This window comes from Lygodium microphyllum, chromosome 27 (assembly GCF_053477565.2).
Source record: "Lygodium microphyllum isolate KBCC chromosome 27, Lygodium_microphyllum_v1.1.10, whole genome shotgun sequence".
In the NCBI taxonomy this organism is placed as follows: domain Eukaryota; kingdom Viridiplantae; phylum Streptophyta; class Polypodiopsida; order Schizaeales; family Lygodiaceae; genus Lygodium; species Lygodium microphyllum.
In genome coordinates this window covers 69,687,661-69,701,680 of record NC_141161.1, presented here as the reverse complement: position 1 = coordinate 69,701,680, position 14,020 = coordinate 69,687,661, and the positions used below count along the sequence as shown (strand labels likewise).

The 14,020-nt window shown below is 46.2% G+C and overlaps 1 protein-coding gene across 1 annotated transcript in view; it reads right to left on the bottom strand.

Annotated features, from left to right (window-relative positions):
* LOC148012436 (uncharacterized) overlaps nucleotides 1-11,476 on the bottom strand; it is a 45,513-nt gene extending 34,037 nt beyond the window's left edge. The window contains exon 1 of the mRNA XM_087669639.1: nucleotides 11,174-11,476. Coding sequence (XP_087525765.1) covers nucleotides 11,174-11,350 — 177 coding nt within the window. The 5' untranslated portion in view covers nucleotides 11,351-11,476. The remainder of the gene's footprint in view (nucleotides 1-11,173) is intronic.
* Between the last annotated feature and the right edge of the window lie 2,544 nt (nucleotides 11,477-14,020).

Below are 14,020 nucleotides of genomic sequence, written 5' to 3'. Positions count from 1 at the left end.
CTGCTCAACATAGATCTCCTCCTGCAAATCACCATTGAGAAAGGCCGACTTCATATCCAACTGATAGACACGCCATCTCCTATAGCCAGCCAAGGCAAGAACAGCTCGAATAGTCGCCATACGAGCAGTGGGGACAAAAGTATCATGAAAGTCAATGCCTGGGCGCTGAGCAAAACATTTAGTAACAAGGCGAGCCTTGTGCTTGTCCAAAGAACCATCGCTAAGGTACTTGGTCTTCAAGATTGGTTATGACTCTCTTTATGAGTTATCTCGCCGTCAGCTGGTTGAGGGCCTTCCCCGCCTTAAACTAGCTTGCGATGTCTACAAAGCTTGTCAGCTCAGAAAGCAGTACCATACCCCATTCCCTCAACAGTCTACACATCGTGCTGAGAAGCCTCTTAGATTGATTCATGTTGATCTTTGTAGGCCAACATCCACTGCCGCCTTGAATGGCGCGCTATACTTCTTTTTTATAGTGAATGATCATTCTAGATACATGTGGGTGTACTTCCTCAGGCATAAGTCTAATGCTTTTACCTATTTTTCTGCTTGGGTACTGCTGGTTCATAACCAGACTGGACATCGTGTTGGTTGCATGAGGAGTGATAACGGTGGTGAGTTTATCTCCCACGAGTTTTCCGAGTTTCTACTGAAGCATGGCATCTCTCGCCATGCTCACCTCTACTAACTCCCCCTCTCAGAATGGAGTTGTACAGCGTAGGAACCGGACAGACATGGAAATGGCACGCTCTATGCTGTTTGCAACAAAGCTTCTTGAGCGCCTTTGGGTCAAGGCTTTTAACACTTCGGTATACATCCTCAACCAGTGCCCGACTGCAGCTCTTCTTCAAAAGACCCCGTATGAGGCATTTTTTAACTCTTGACCTGTCATTTCCCACTTCAGAGTCTTCGGATGTCGTGCCTACAAACACACGACTGATAATAAGATAGGAAAGCTCACTCCCCGAGCTGATCTTATTTTTGTCGAATATTCGTCTGAAGCAAAAGCCTATCGTTTGTTCGATTCTCGGACAAACAAGGTGATCGTTAGGAGGGACGTCGTTTTTTACGAGAGGGATATCGTGCAATCCTCTGCACATGATTCCGCTCTTATTCCTCCTTCCACATCATCGGAGATCGTGCCTACTGAGCCTGGTCTACTTTCCGCTCTCCTGACATTACTGCAGATCCTTCATCTCCCATGGGCCCCCTCCGCGAGATCCGTTACCTCGCTGGTACCAGCAGACCATGCGGAATTCGAGGATCCTACCACCGGATTCCACTCTGGAGGGACCTAGAAGATCTGCCTGGTTTGCTCCTCAGGCTTCATTTGTGTTGTTGTTTATAGTCGATTACATAGCGCATTCTAAGCCGGATACATGGCAGGAGACTCTTCTGTTAGAGATCACAGCCAGGCAGGCAGGCAGGTGCAGTCGGACAGTGTGCAATCGGACTGCACAGTCGGACTGCCACGTGGCAGTCCGACCTGTGCAGGCAGTCGGCTGCATTTAATGCAGCTGACAGGGTATTTCTGGCGCCCTGTTTTGTCCAGATTTTGGCTATAAATAGCCGACATCTCCAGCAGTCTCCCACACTTCTCTGCTCGCAGATTACAGACCGGTGACGCGCGCAGATTCCGTCTCTGTTCGCAGATTTCAGACAGGAGACAGTGCAGACTGCAGCGGACTTCGAGGTGAACAGGTTGCATCGTCGAGGTGGAGACACGCAGTCCAGCACACTGCGCCCGTGTATATATCTGCATATCTTTGTATTCAGCACACTTTATACAGCAGATCATCATCTTCCACTGTCTCTTTCTCTCTCTTCTCTCTCTGCGTTCTCTCTCTCTCAGTCCTACGCTTCCGCACCGCTGCACTCTGACATGGTATCAGAGCAGTGTTAGAGGGCTGACTGAGCGCAGAATCAACCTGAAGAGGAGTTTCCATCGCGACACAAATTTGCGTTTTTTGCGTTTAAGGGCAGACAGGAGGGCTGCGCCTTGGAACAAGGCTGAAACGAGTGTGGGTGCGCAGGAAAGGAGTCCAGGTGGTGGATTTGCTGCTGTTTACTGCTGTTTGACGCGGAGGAAGTTTGAGTTTTCAGCCTACAAGTGCAGGTTTTGCTTTTTCATCGCCTCCGGCGGGTGAAGAAGGTTCAAGACGCGGAAGAGCCTTAGCAGGCTGAGTTTTCCCAGTCAGAGGGGGCTGCTTTTGTGTTTATGAAGGCATTACAAGTGAAGATGTCTACAGAGATTGACTTGGAGTTCCAGTTGATTATGGACCGGAAGGTGCCTGTCTTACCGGCTCTTCCTACAGATCAAAAGCTCGACGGCGACAACTACCGCATTTGGCGCGTTATGATGTTGGCCATCCTTGAGTCCTATGATTTGGCGGAGCTGGTACAGGAGGAGATCGACCGGCCCTCGGTAAGAGATGAGTCCAAACTCTCTTCCGATGCTCGTGCGGAGTTGGCCAAGGCTCAGTCTCATTGGGACAAACTGAATGCAAGGATTCGTTCCTTTCTCTTTCTATCATGTACTACAGCCGTGATCGCTCACATCAAGCACTTGACGGTGGCTCGGGAGATATGGCTGGAGCTTGATCAGATGTACAATCGGATGACCCTTATGAAGCGGGTTTCTTTGGAGGTACAGATGCGGACCTTATCCGTAAACAAGTCTTCTTCGCTGCGGGAGCACATTAACAAGCTAAGGCAGCTTCAGATGCACGTTCAGAATGCGGGGAAGCCGATTTCCTCCGAAGACATGGCATGGCGATCACACTTTTGTCCCAGTTGCCGCCATGATTCGGTACATTTTACTCTGCCCTTATTGCTTCGGGGCGAGAGTCTACTCTTCGGTGGGAAGAGTTGGTTCCTATGGTCTTGGACCAAGAGGAACAGTTAAAGGGACAGAATGCTTCCAAGACGGAGGCGCTGACAGGTCAAGCCTCTCAGAAGAAGGGGAAGGACCAAAAGAAGAAGAAGGGGGATAACAAGTCCAAGAAGGACAAGGAGAAGGACAAGGACAAAGACTCCACATGCCATATCTGTGGAAAGACTAGCCATTGGAAGAAGGATTGCCCTGACAAAGACAAGAAGGACATCAACAAGAAGGACACCAAGGATTCTGGAGCGGTGGCTGCACCCTCATCAACTGCATTTCTTCATCTAGCTGTCATTGAGGACGCTTCACCGAATGCTTCTGATGCTGTGATGACGGCTCCCTAGGCTCGAGAGTGGATTGTTGATAGTGGTGCCTCACGGCACATGACTCCTTCATCAGATGGTGTTGCCCAATTGCGACCCTCGCGTAGGCAGATTCTCATTGGAGACAGCTCTTCAGTATCTATTGCAGGTCGGGGTAAGATGCAGCTTATTCCCGATGGACGAGGTGGTACCCATACTTCAAAGGTTTTGCATGTACCAGGCTTAGGGTACCATCTCCTTTCAGTTCATAAGATTTTCTCCCTTGGCCTTTTGGTGGAGTTTGACAGTACTACGGTGCGAGTCCTTGATCGTGGATCGAGCAAGGTTCTCTCATCCGGATATGAGGAGAACGGCATTTATAAACTGAAGTCTTCCACCGCCCTCTCTACTCTTCTTCTTACCTCTCAGTCACAGTCAGAGTTATGGCATGCTCGGTTTGGTCACCTAAACTATGATTATCTTCGGAGGGCGTCACGTGGACAGCTTGTTCGAGGGTTGCCAGATATAGTGGTGAGCCAGCAGCCATGTGTCTCCTACATTCGGGGGAAGCAGCATAGGGATGCCATTCCCCACACAGCTTCGCGGCGGTCTACTTCACCGATGGAGCTTGTATCTACGGATCTATGTGGCCCTATGAGGAATGAGTCCTTGCGTGGGAGCTCGTACTTCATGCTGATTGTGGATGACTACAGCAGGATGACATGGGCCTACTTTTTGGCATTAAAGTTAGAAGCTTTCTCACACTTCAAGGATTGGCTTCTCTTTGAGGAGAACCGATCGGGCCGGAAGTTGAAGACCTTGCGATCCGACAAGGGTGGTGAATTTGTTTCTAATGAGTTTGCTCGGTTTTGTACAGATAAAGGAATTCACCAGGAGTTTGCCAATACCAACACTCCTCAAGAAAATGGCATTCTTGAACGGAAGAATCGCAGTGTAATCGAGATAGCGCGCACCATGATGGAGCACCGACAGACCTCTCAGGTTCTGTGGGCCGAGGCTATGGCTACTGCAGTCCACATCCTTAATCGATCCCCTACTTCGGCCGTGGAAGGGATGACCCCGTTTGAGGCTTACTTTGGGACGAAGCCAGATGTTTCTTACTTCAGGGTCTTTGGGTGTGATGCCTATGTTCACATTCCCAAGGCTCACCGTGATAAATTTGAAGTAGCTTCCCGAAGACAGGTATTTGTTGGCTACAGCTCCCAGTCCCAAGGCTACCGACTGTATGATCCCGTCAAGCGGGATGTGTACACTAGCCGCGATGTGCGGTTTGTGGAGGTTCCGGCTACTTCAACGGGTGAGGAGCATCCCGTTCTTGGAGATCCAGGGGAGAGTTGGGCTCCTTTTACAGTTCCACTGGAGCCCGTGCCTTTTGATTATGATTCTGTTTCTAACACAGAGTCTACTGCTCCACCGGTCACCTCAGAGTTACCACCGGTGGATATTCCAGAGTCCTCTGCTGATGGAGAGAGACGAGGGGAGGTACGGCCTCCTCCTCGCTGGGCCCGTGATACACTCCGTGATTCAAGGATCGGGGGGGTTCCTGAGGAGTGGGGACCGCAGGATGGTCCGCGGCGGTCACGGCGGCACCAGGCACATTCTACAGAGCTTGTTTGCTCTAACTATTGTTTAATGACCCGTGTTATGCAGGATCGAGAGCCCACCTCCATGAAGGAGGCTTTACAGTCCGCACCATGGAAGAAAGCTATGGAAGCCGAGTTGGAGGCTATTAAAGGAATGGCACTTGGTCACTCGTGCCCCGCCCCCCGAATAAGAAGGTGATTGGCGTCAAGTGGGTCTTCAAGACCAAATACCTTAGCGACGGTTCTTTGGATAAGCACAAGGCTCGCCTTGTTGCTAAAGGTTTTGCACAGCGCCCAGGGATTGACTGTCATGATACTTTTGCCCCCACAGCTCGTATGGCGACCATTAGAGCTATTCTTGCTTTGGTTGGCCATAGGAGATGGTCTGTTTACCAGTTGGATGTGAAGCCGGCCTTCCTCAATGGTGATTTGAAGGAGGAGATCTATGTTGAGCAGCCTCCTGGCTTTGGATCTTCAGATGGGAAAGTCTACAGGTTGAAGAAGGCCTTGTATGGCCTCAAGCAGGCTCCGCGTGCATGGAACGAGAAGATTGATTCGTTCCTCCAGTCTCAGTTGAGATATCGGCATCCAAGGCCGATCCGCAGCTTTATGTTCACACTTCCGAGGATGGTTGTGTGCTTTTTGTCTTATGTGTTGATGATTTGATTGTCACAGGTGATGATGCCCAGCAGGTCCAAGAGACGAAGTCAGCTTTACATCGGACGTTCGAGATGACGGACTTGGGTCTACTCCATTTCTTTTTGGGCCATGAGATTTATCAGTCTCAGAGGGGGATCTTCATCTCTCAACAGAGATATGTACAGGAGCTCTTGGTGTCTTTTGAGATGGAGGATTGTCGGGCCCTTTCTACTCCTATGGATCCGAACTGGAAGGCCACTTCCCATTCAGCTTCTCCTTTGGCGGATGCTTCCCGCTATCGTCAGTTGATTGGGTCCTTGATTTGGCTTCTCAACTCTAGGGTTGATCTATGTTTTGCTATTGGGCTCTTGGCAGGGTTCATGAGTGAACCTAAGACGGTGCATTGGCAGGCTGCTCAGAGGATACTTCGGTATTTGAGAGGGACGTCTGATTTAGGGATTCATTATCCCGCAGGGACAGATGGTTCAGATCTTGTACTTGCAGGTTGAAGCGACTCGGATTGGGCCGGTGATGTAGACCACAGGCGGTCTACTACAGGTTACTGCTTTACCTTGGGTGCAGGTGTTATTTCATGGAGTAGCAAGAAGCAGCCCACGGTAGCCCTTTCGTCTACTGAGGCGGAGTATCGGGCCGCGTCTTCCACCACATGTGAGGCTGTGTGGCTTCGGAGATTATTGGAGGAGCTTGGGTGCCCCCAGACTCGTCCTACTTTGCTGCAATGTGACAATGAGAGTTGCATTGCCTTGGCACGGAACCCTGTTTTTTCATGCCTGGACGAAGCACATAGAGATCCAGTACCACTTCATCAGAGAGAAGCTTCTGGATGAGACAATCACTGTGGAGTACTGCAAGACGGAGAACAATCTTGCGGATTTGTTTACGAAGGCACTTCCCCAGGCTCTACTTCGGAGACATTCCAGATCCCTCAGGCTTCTGCCCTGCCCAGGCTCCGAGAGGGGGTGTTAGAGATCACAGCCAGGCAGGCAGGCAGGCAGGTGCAGTCGGACAGTGTGCAATCGGACTGCACAGTCGGACTGCCACGTGGCAGTCCAACCTGTGCAGGCAGTCGGCTGCATTTAATGCAGCCGACAGGGTATTTCAAGCGCACTGTTTTGTCCATATTTTGGCTATAAATAGCCGACATCTCCAGCAGTCTCCCACACTTCTCTACTCGCAGATTACAGACCGGTGACACGCGCAGATTCCGTCTCTGTTCGCAGATTTCAGACAGGAGACAGTGCAGATTGCAGCGGACTTCGAGGTGAACAGCAGGTTGCATCGTTGAGATGGAGACACGCAGTCCAGCACACTGCGCCCGTGTATATATCTGCATATCTTTGTATTCAGCACACTTTATACAGCAGATCTTCATCTTCCACTGTCTCTTTCTCTCTCTTCTCTCTCTGCGTTCTCTCTCTCTCAGTCCTACGCTTCCGCACCGCTGCACTCTGACATCTTCAACACCCTCAATGGCGAAAGGCCATGGAAAAGAAGCTAGAGAGTGTTAACCAAAATGAAACTTGGACATTGCTAGATCGTCCAAGCCACAAGAAAGTCATCGGGATAAAGTGGATTTTCAAGACCAAGCTAAAACCTGATGGGACTTTAGATAAGTACAAGGCTTGCCTTGTCGTGCAAGGGTTTCGACAAAAGCAAGGCATTGATTATGAAGAGACCTTTGCACTTACCGAGCGGTTGACATCTTTCCGGTTACTTCTTGCGCTAGCTGCTCACCACGGTTGGCTGATATATCAAATGGATATCAAGAGTGCCTTCCTGAATGGTTATTTGGAGAAGGAAGTCTATGTGGAGCAGCCACCGAGCTTTCCTTCAGGGAACCCGAGGGATAAGGTATTCCGCTTGCAGAAAGCTCTTTATGGGTTGAAGCAAGCACCGTGATCTTGGTTCCATAGGATGGATGAGTTCTTATAGACTCATGGATACCATTCTACCCCTTATGACCCGAACTTATATATTCGATCGACTGCAGAGGGGACCAGCTATATCCTGCTATATGTTGACAACTTACTCATCACAGGCTCAGATTTTGCTGCCCTAGCAAACATCAAGGCAAAGCTTAGTGCTACTTTTGAGATGACAAACCTTGGTTTGTTGTCTTAATTTTTTGGGGATGAAGGTAGTTCATTCTGGGGGATGTATTTTTGTGTCACAACAGAAGTACACTCTTCAGCTAGTGAAACAACACACTTCGGATTAGACACGACCAGTAGCCACGCCTCTTGATCCTACTGTCCACTTGCCGAAGGATACCTTAAGACAACCCTTCGATGCACATACCTATCGCTCTATTGTAGGAAAACTTCTTTGGTTAATTCACACTAGGCCAGAATTAGCTTACTCAATTAACATACTCAGTCAGTATTTCACAGCACCTGGGATATCACATTGGATTGAATGTCTTCGCATGTTACGTTATTTATGGTGTACTTATTGAATATTCTTATGGCCTGACTTATGGTTCTGGTTTATGTTTGCAAGGATACACTGATTCTTATTAGCCGACATTCCCATGGCGGCTACCTCTTTACCTTGGGCGTGGCTCCCATTTCTTGGTCTAGCCATAAGCAGGAGACAGTGGCCGCTTCCACAGCCGAGGCTGAGTACTGGGCTCTCTTCGATGGCACCACTGAGGCCATCTACCTGAGGAGTTTACTGGCAGTACTTCATTTTCCATGCGACTCTCCTACCGTTGTCTACTGCGACAACCAAAGTGCCATTGCCCTTGCGGGCAATCCTATCATTACACCACGAACGCGGCACATGGGAGTCCCCTTCCATTTTTCAAGAGAGCAAGTTGAGCTAGGCACTATCCGCCTAGAGTTTGTGCCTACATCCAACAATTTCACAGATATTTTGACTAAAGCGGTCAACTGGCCGGTTCTTCAGTACCTATTGGATCGGTTTCGGTACACCCTCCCCTACATCTTTAGCTTGACGGGGAGTTTGTTTCCCTCTTGCTTTCCCTTCCAGTTTGAGAGGGGGCAGCTTTTACTCTTGATAGTGACAGTGATGATACTTACAGTTTTTAGACATTCATTCATTTATCGTATTATGGATCTTTGTAACTTCATCCGCATTGTCAAGATGATATAATTGTAAAAGGGCACTTGGACACGTAAACAATTCCCTTGCAAGGACACTGTCCAAGTGGCATCGTTGCATTGCATCTTGCGTGAGCATGACATCTTGTATCGCCCTTTGCATTACCCCATGCATTGGCATTATGTTCATGTACACATGCATCTATGCGCATTTATCCCTTCTCGGTCTTTTGCAGTGGTCGACTCTGGATCCACCATATTCATGGCATTTTCCATGGCAATCTCCAAGGCAGTTTTTCCTTAGCTTGCTTGCTTGCTTTGCTCGTCTTGCTTGCTTCACATATTTGCTATACCCACAGTCATTTTCTTTCTTTACCAACACCCAGTAACGATAGGGATAGTATGCTTGTTTTGTGAAGGTCTTGGGTCTAACCATCCTTTATCATTCTCCCGTTTGGGACTCAGATACTCAATAGGACGAAAACTTATTTAAACCCCCACTTAATGCTAAATCGATCAAAAAAATAAAAAAATAAAAAAACAAAAAAAATCCATAGCTAATTCCATCCGCCTTTGTAAGGCTTGGTAGGCCACTGGGCAGCCGACGTGCACCCTTTGTTCGATGCCCTGTCCTCTCTGAGGAGATCACTTGGGCTCCCTTGGTAAGATAACCATCTCCTCTGTAGTCTTAGTAGGCCGCTGGACAGCCGATGCGCGCCCTTTGTCCAATGCTCTAGCTGTTCTAGGGTGGGACGCCTTGGGGTAAAAGATCTTTCTCGTGGTACCATTGTTAAGCCTGAGAGAGAGTATTGAGCTAAAAATGCATTAGCTTTGCTTAAACAGCCCCAAAACTTACTTAATTAATGAAAAAACCTTGTTTGTTTTTAAAAAAACGCGATCCTAGGGAGTTTCTAAGTCCCATAAGCACAAACCCACTTGGGAGGGCCCAAACTTTCTATAAATATGTATGCTGCCCTCCATTCAGCCCTGAATCTCGTTTTTGCAGATTTCAGGTGTTTCAGCTTGCTGCCCACACCTTGTTCGTGGAGAACATCTCAACCAAAGCTGTCCATAGCTGTCTACATCAGTTGGCACCTAATTTTTAGCCCTTCTCTCGTTGTTTGGAGCTCAGTCCAGCAAAGCAACTGTTGTTTCTGCACAGACCTATTGTCGTACTGTCTGCCACGTCATCTGCAACTTGCGTTTGGAAGTTTTCTCTCTCCTCTAGCTGTTGCCCAGCTTCTGTAAGCTGTCGCCAGGCCGTCCACAACCTACGTTTGGCAGTTTCCTCTCTCCTATAGGCTGTCTTGCCTGCGTTTTGTCTTTCTTGTTAGCAGATTAGTCAACTCAAATGTGAGCCTGTGCTGCAGTGGCTGTGGTTTTTTTGTAGTATTTTTTCTAGCATTTTTTTGTGTCCTTTTTAGAGTTGGGGAGCATTTAATAGTGGCCGACCAACATTAAATGCTGGTCGACTGCATTTATTGCTTCCTCCATTTTATGCCTATATTTTGCTAGGGCTCCTCCTTCTCTTCAGTACTTCAACCATCATTTGTGGATTCTTCCGGGGAGAGAGGAGCCGGTGCCAAGGTGCCCGCACAACCAGTGACTCACTATTGTATGCTGTTGTCTTGTGTTCGATATGGATTCCATTTCCCGAGCATACATCTGAGTTCTCATCTATATTTGTATTCATTCATTTTTTGTTTCTTTTATCTTGTGTTTCAACAGTTTATTTCAGCATGTTTATGCTTCCATTGCTGTACCACTTCTAACATTTCTCTCCTTCAAGTTATCATGCCTGAGTTTTTAGTCTTTCTCTCTCCTGCAACTTGTGTTTTTAGTCTTTTTTTCTCCTCACTGCCGTCTGCATCAAATCCAACTTCTCACTACTACATTTGCTGGTGTTCAACATCCGGAGGCTGCCTTGATGCGATTCGGGATCCGTTCGGAATACGACACACTCTCCAACTCATTACCCTTGCTCTGATCCTTGAGATACAAGAGTTCAAGGTTTAGTATTCATTCATTGCATAGTGTGTTTGCTGCATGAGCATTGTATATTCAGCAATTATATCACTTCAATTATTTTCTGTGTTCATTGTCTCTAAGTTACCCTAACCCTAATTGTGTTCTTTTATCAATCTGTGCTTTGTGCTTTGTTGTATGATTGTTATTTGTGTTTCTCTGTCAGAGTATTTCTTTACACCAAGAAGCATCAAAAGATTTGAAGATAAGCTTAGTGTGAAAAGAAAAGACAAGGAATGATCTGTACCTGGAATCTGGAGCCACAATTCTAGAAAGGTATACAGTTAACCTCGAATATAAAAGCAAGAAATAAATAGTATCTGAAATCTGGAAGTCTGAAACTGAGGCACATATTTAACAGTTATCTTACACGCAAAATAATGGCTGTTAGGACATGTATATCTCGTGTATGTTTCTCTTCACAGTACAATACTATGACTTTTAGGACATGTATGTCTCATGCATTTTTCACTTCACAACACAGTACTAAATATTATGGGAGACATGTATGTTCCGTGTGTGTTTGTCTTCACAAAACTGCGTGTTATGAAGGGAAAACTATTAAGGAAGACATGCATGTTCCGTGTGTATTTCTCTTCAGAAAAAACTGCGTTGTTGTGGAAAAGCTGTACGTACCTATGGATCATCGTCTGATCTGCTGGGCTTCTTCCTGTAATTCTCCTCGTAGACGCGAGCGATGATGATGCCCGTCTTCACAAGCTTGCGGACGTCGGGAACGTTGTAGTTCTGCGCCAGATAGACGCCATAGACAGTGCCAGCCCCAAAGAAGAAGAGCGTGCGCATGAAGGTCATCGCTGATCGCCCTTCTCCTCCTCCTCGCCCTTCGGACCTTCAGAATCCTTAAGAGCCTTCGAAGCTCCACATCATCTTTTTGACATCTTGCGTGGCAATTTCTGTCCAAAAGCAAACACACACGCATTTTTTTAACCTCTTTAAAACAAGGGCACATCATTGCGCAAGCGTATTGCCTTTTCCTTTCAAGAGAGGGGGAGAGGGCTCTTCTTCTTTAATTTTCTAAAGGAAAGGTGTGTTATGGTGTGCATAAGAGCATTGCCTTTTTTCGGCAGGAGAGAGAGGAGAGAGAAAAAGAAGTTTTGCATTGAGCATTTGGACTGAATCCCACAAAGAAGTAGGTAACATAAACACCCATCACTTCATAGGAAGTGATGAGGGGCCTCCAAATCCAACTTGGGCAAGTCTCTTGCTAAAACTACAATCAAAATGCTTAACTCATTGGGAAAAAATGAGTCATGTGCATGATGTAAATTAAATGACTTTATGTATATTTTCCTTTTATTGAGAGGAGTGTACATGTATTTAGCACTATATGTGTAATTCGTATACATAAGGGCTAGACATAGTTGTCGATTGTATTGGTACACAAGTAAGTGCATAGGGAAATATAGCCCTTCTGCCTTTTCAAATGAAGATGCAAAGAGAGAGAGAGAGAGAGAGAGAGAGAGAGAGAGAGAGTTGTCTTTTTCTATAATTTTCTTTTTTTTTAATCCTTCTTAAAAGGCAAGGCATAAGTCTCGAAGTGGGTCACTTAATAGAAGTTAACAAGTGGTTAATGTTTTGGGTTTGACACCACCTTGTCATTGTACCACATGTAAGCATATCTCCAAAAGTAGGACAAATATTCAAGAATAAGCATATGTGCTAAAGGGCTATACTAACAAACTTTTGAAAGTAATGCAAATATTGAAGAGTATTGCAATGACTTGCTGCAATATTGGCATTTTCTTGAAATTGTTCCAAATCAAGTTATTTCTCTCATCTCACCTCAAAGTATATAGCGTTTTACAAGTGTGCTTCATCCTCTAGTATGACACCAAAACTAATAGTCCTTTACTACTACCCCCTTTCATGCAACTCCAACCATAGGAATACTTTACAACAAGCATGTAATAGGCTAACCATCATAATCAAAAGCCTTGTGCTCTACTGAGCTAGATCAACCAAGTTGCTTGTTTCTAGGTCTACTTAAACTATTCTTGAAGACTGCAAAAATTTAGCACTACAATCCAATAATGTTGTAACACCATCACTAGTAGTGGATGCACAATTATTTTAGATCAAATCAATGGAGTACATGTCGCTAAAGGTAAATAATGCCATGTTGATGTTGTGAGAAATGCGGGATCTAGAGCATGGCAAAACCGGAAGCTATGGAGGATGAAATGAGAAGTGTGGACTCATGATGGAGAAGACAAAGACACTGTTTGTTACACAAGTGAATTAGGTTCCAAGATTGAGACTTGGACTCATAAACACAATCTTGTGTATGTGGACAATGACATTGACACTTCACTGAAAAGAAAAGAGTAGTATATTGCATTAAGAAAAGGAAGCAAGTACAATGCTTTATAGGAAAGTAGGAAACTGCAGTAGGCACCATTGTGCATATGGGATAAGTTAGCCTGCATATCCTTGACCTTGAAGCTCCATACAAAGAGGTTGTTTAGTGAGTGTGATTGTTGATTCTCAACACCCTCCTCAATCACAACTAGAAAGGCACAAAGTGTGTAGAGGCTGTAATGAGAACCACCTGCAAAGTGTGGGCATACCACAAACATGGCAAAACACCAGAGGCTATCGCAAAAAAGGCTAAGTGTGGGTACCATAAACATGGTGGACATCCAGAGGCTGTAACAGGGGCCTCACAAAGTGTACAGGGACTATAATGCCAAGTTACATAAGGAGTTTACAAAGCTTATGGCAGGAAGCATTAGGGCAAGAAAATACAAGGCTTTTAAAACAGTCTATCATAATTATGAGAGTACAAGGACTGATGAGTCTTGTCCTTCCGATCCTGGTGGTCTTCATCTTCATCTTCTTCTTCCTTTGCTCCATTTTCTTCTTCTTCTTTGACTGCGACTAGATAGGCCTTTTGGGATCTCTTTCTTGCGTGGCAGAACTTCTCGGTGTGTCCGGTCCTTTTGCAGAAGTCACAGAAGAGCTGATCCTTCTTGCCTTTGTACCTGTTGCCAACATATAATGCATGCTCATCTCTAGAGGTACTTGGTTCTTCCTTAGTTTTTAGCTTCTTTTCCTCTTCTAACAGTGATGCCTGGATATCAACAAGTTCAGGATTTGGCATGTTGATTAAAGTTGTTGATACATTATTATATTCAGGAGGCAAGCTCTTAAGTAGAACACCAATGCAAACATCTTCATCCATTTTAATGTTGATTCCTGAAAGTTGGGTTAGGAGTCCTTCCATGTAATTAAGATGTGTGGCAAGTGATGTGCTGGACTTCATTTCAAGCCTGAAGAACTCAATCAGGAGACCATACTTTGATGATTTAGATTGTGCACCGAACAGGGTGTCAAGTCTTTTTCATGTATCCTGTGAAGGTCTCACAGTTATCCACATGATGGATATAACCGCCGTCTAGCTCCAGTTTGATAATGGCCTGGGCTCTGTCATCATTCTTTTGCCAAGTAGTTGCAAGGTCCGCG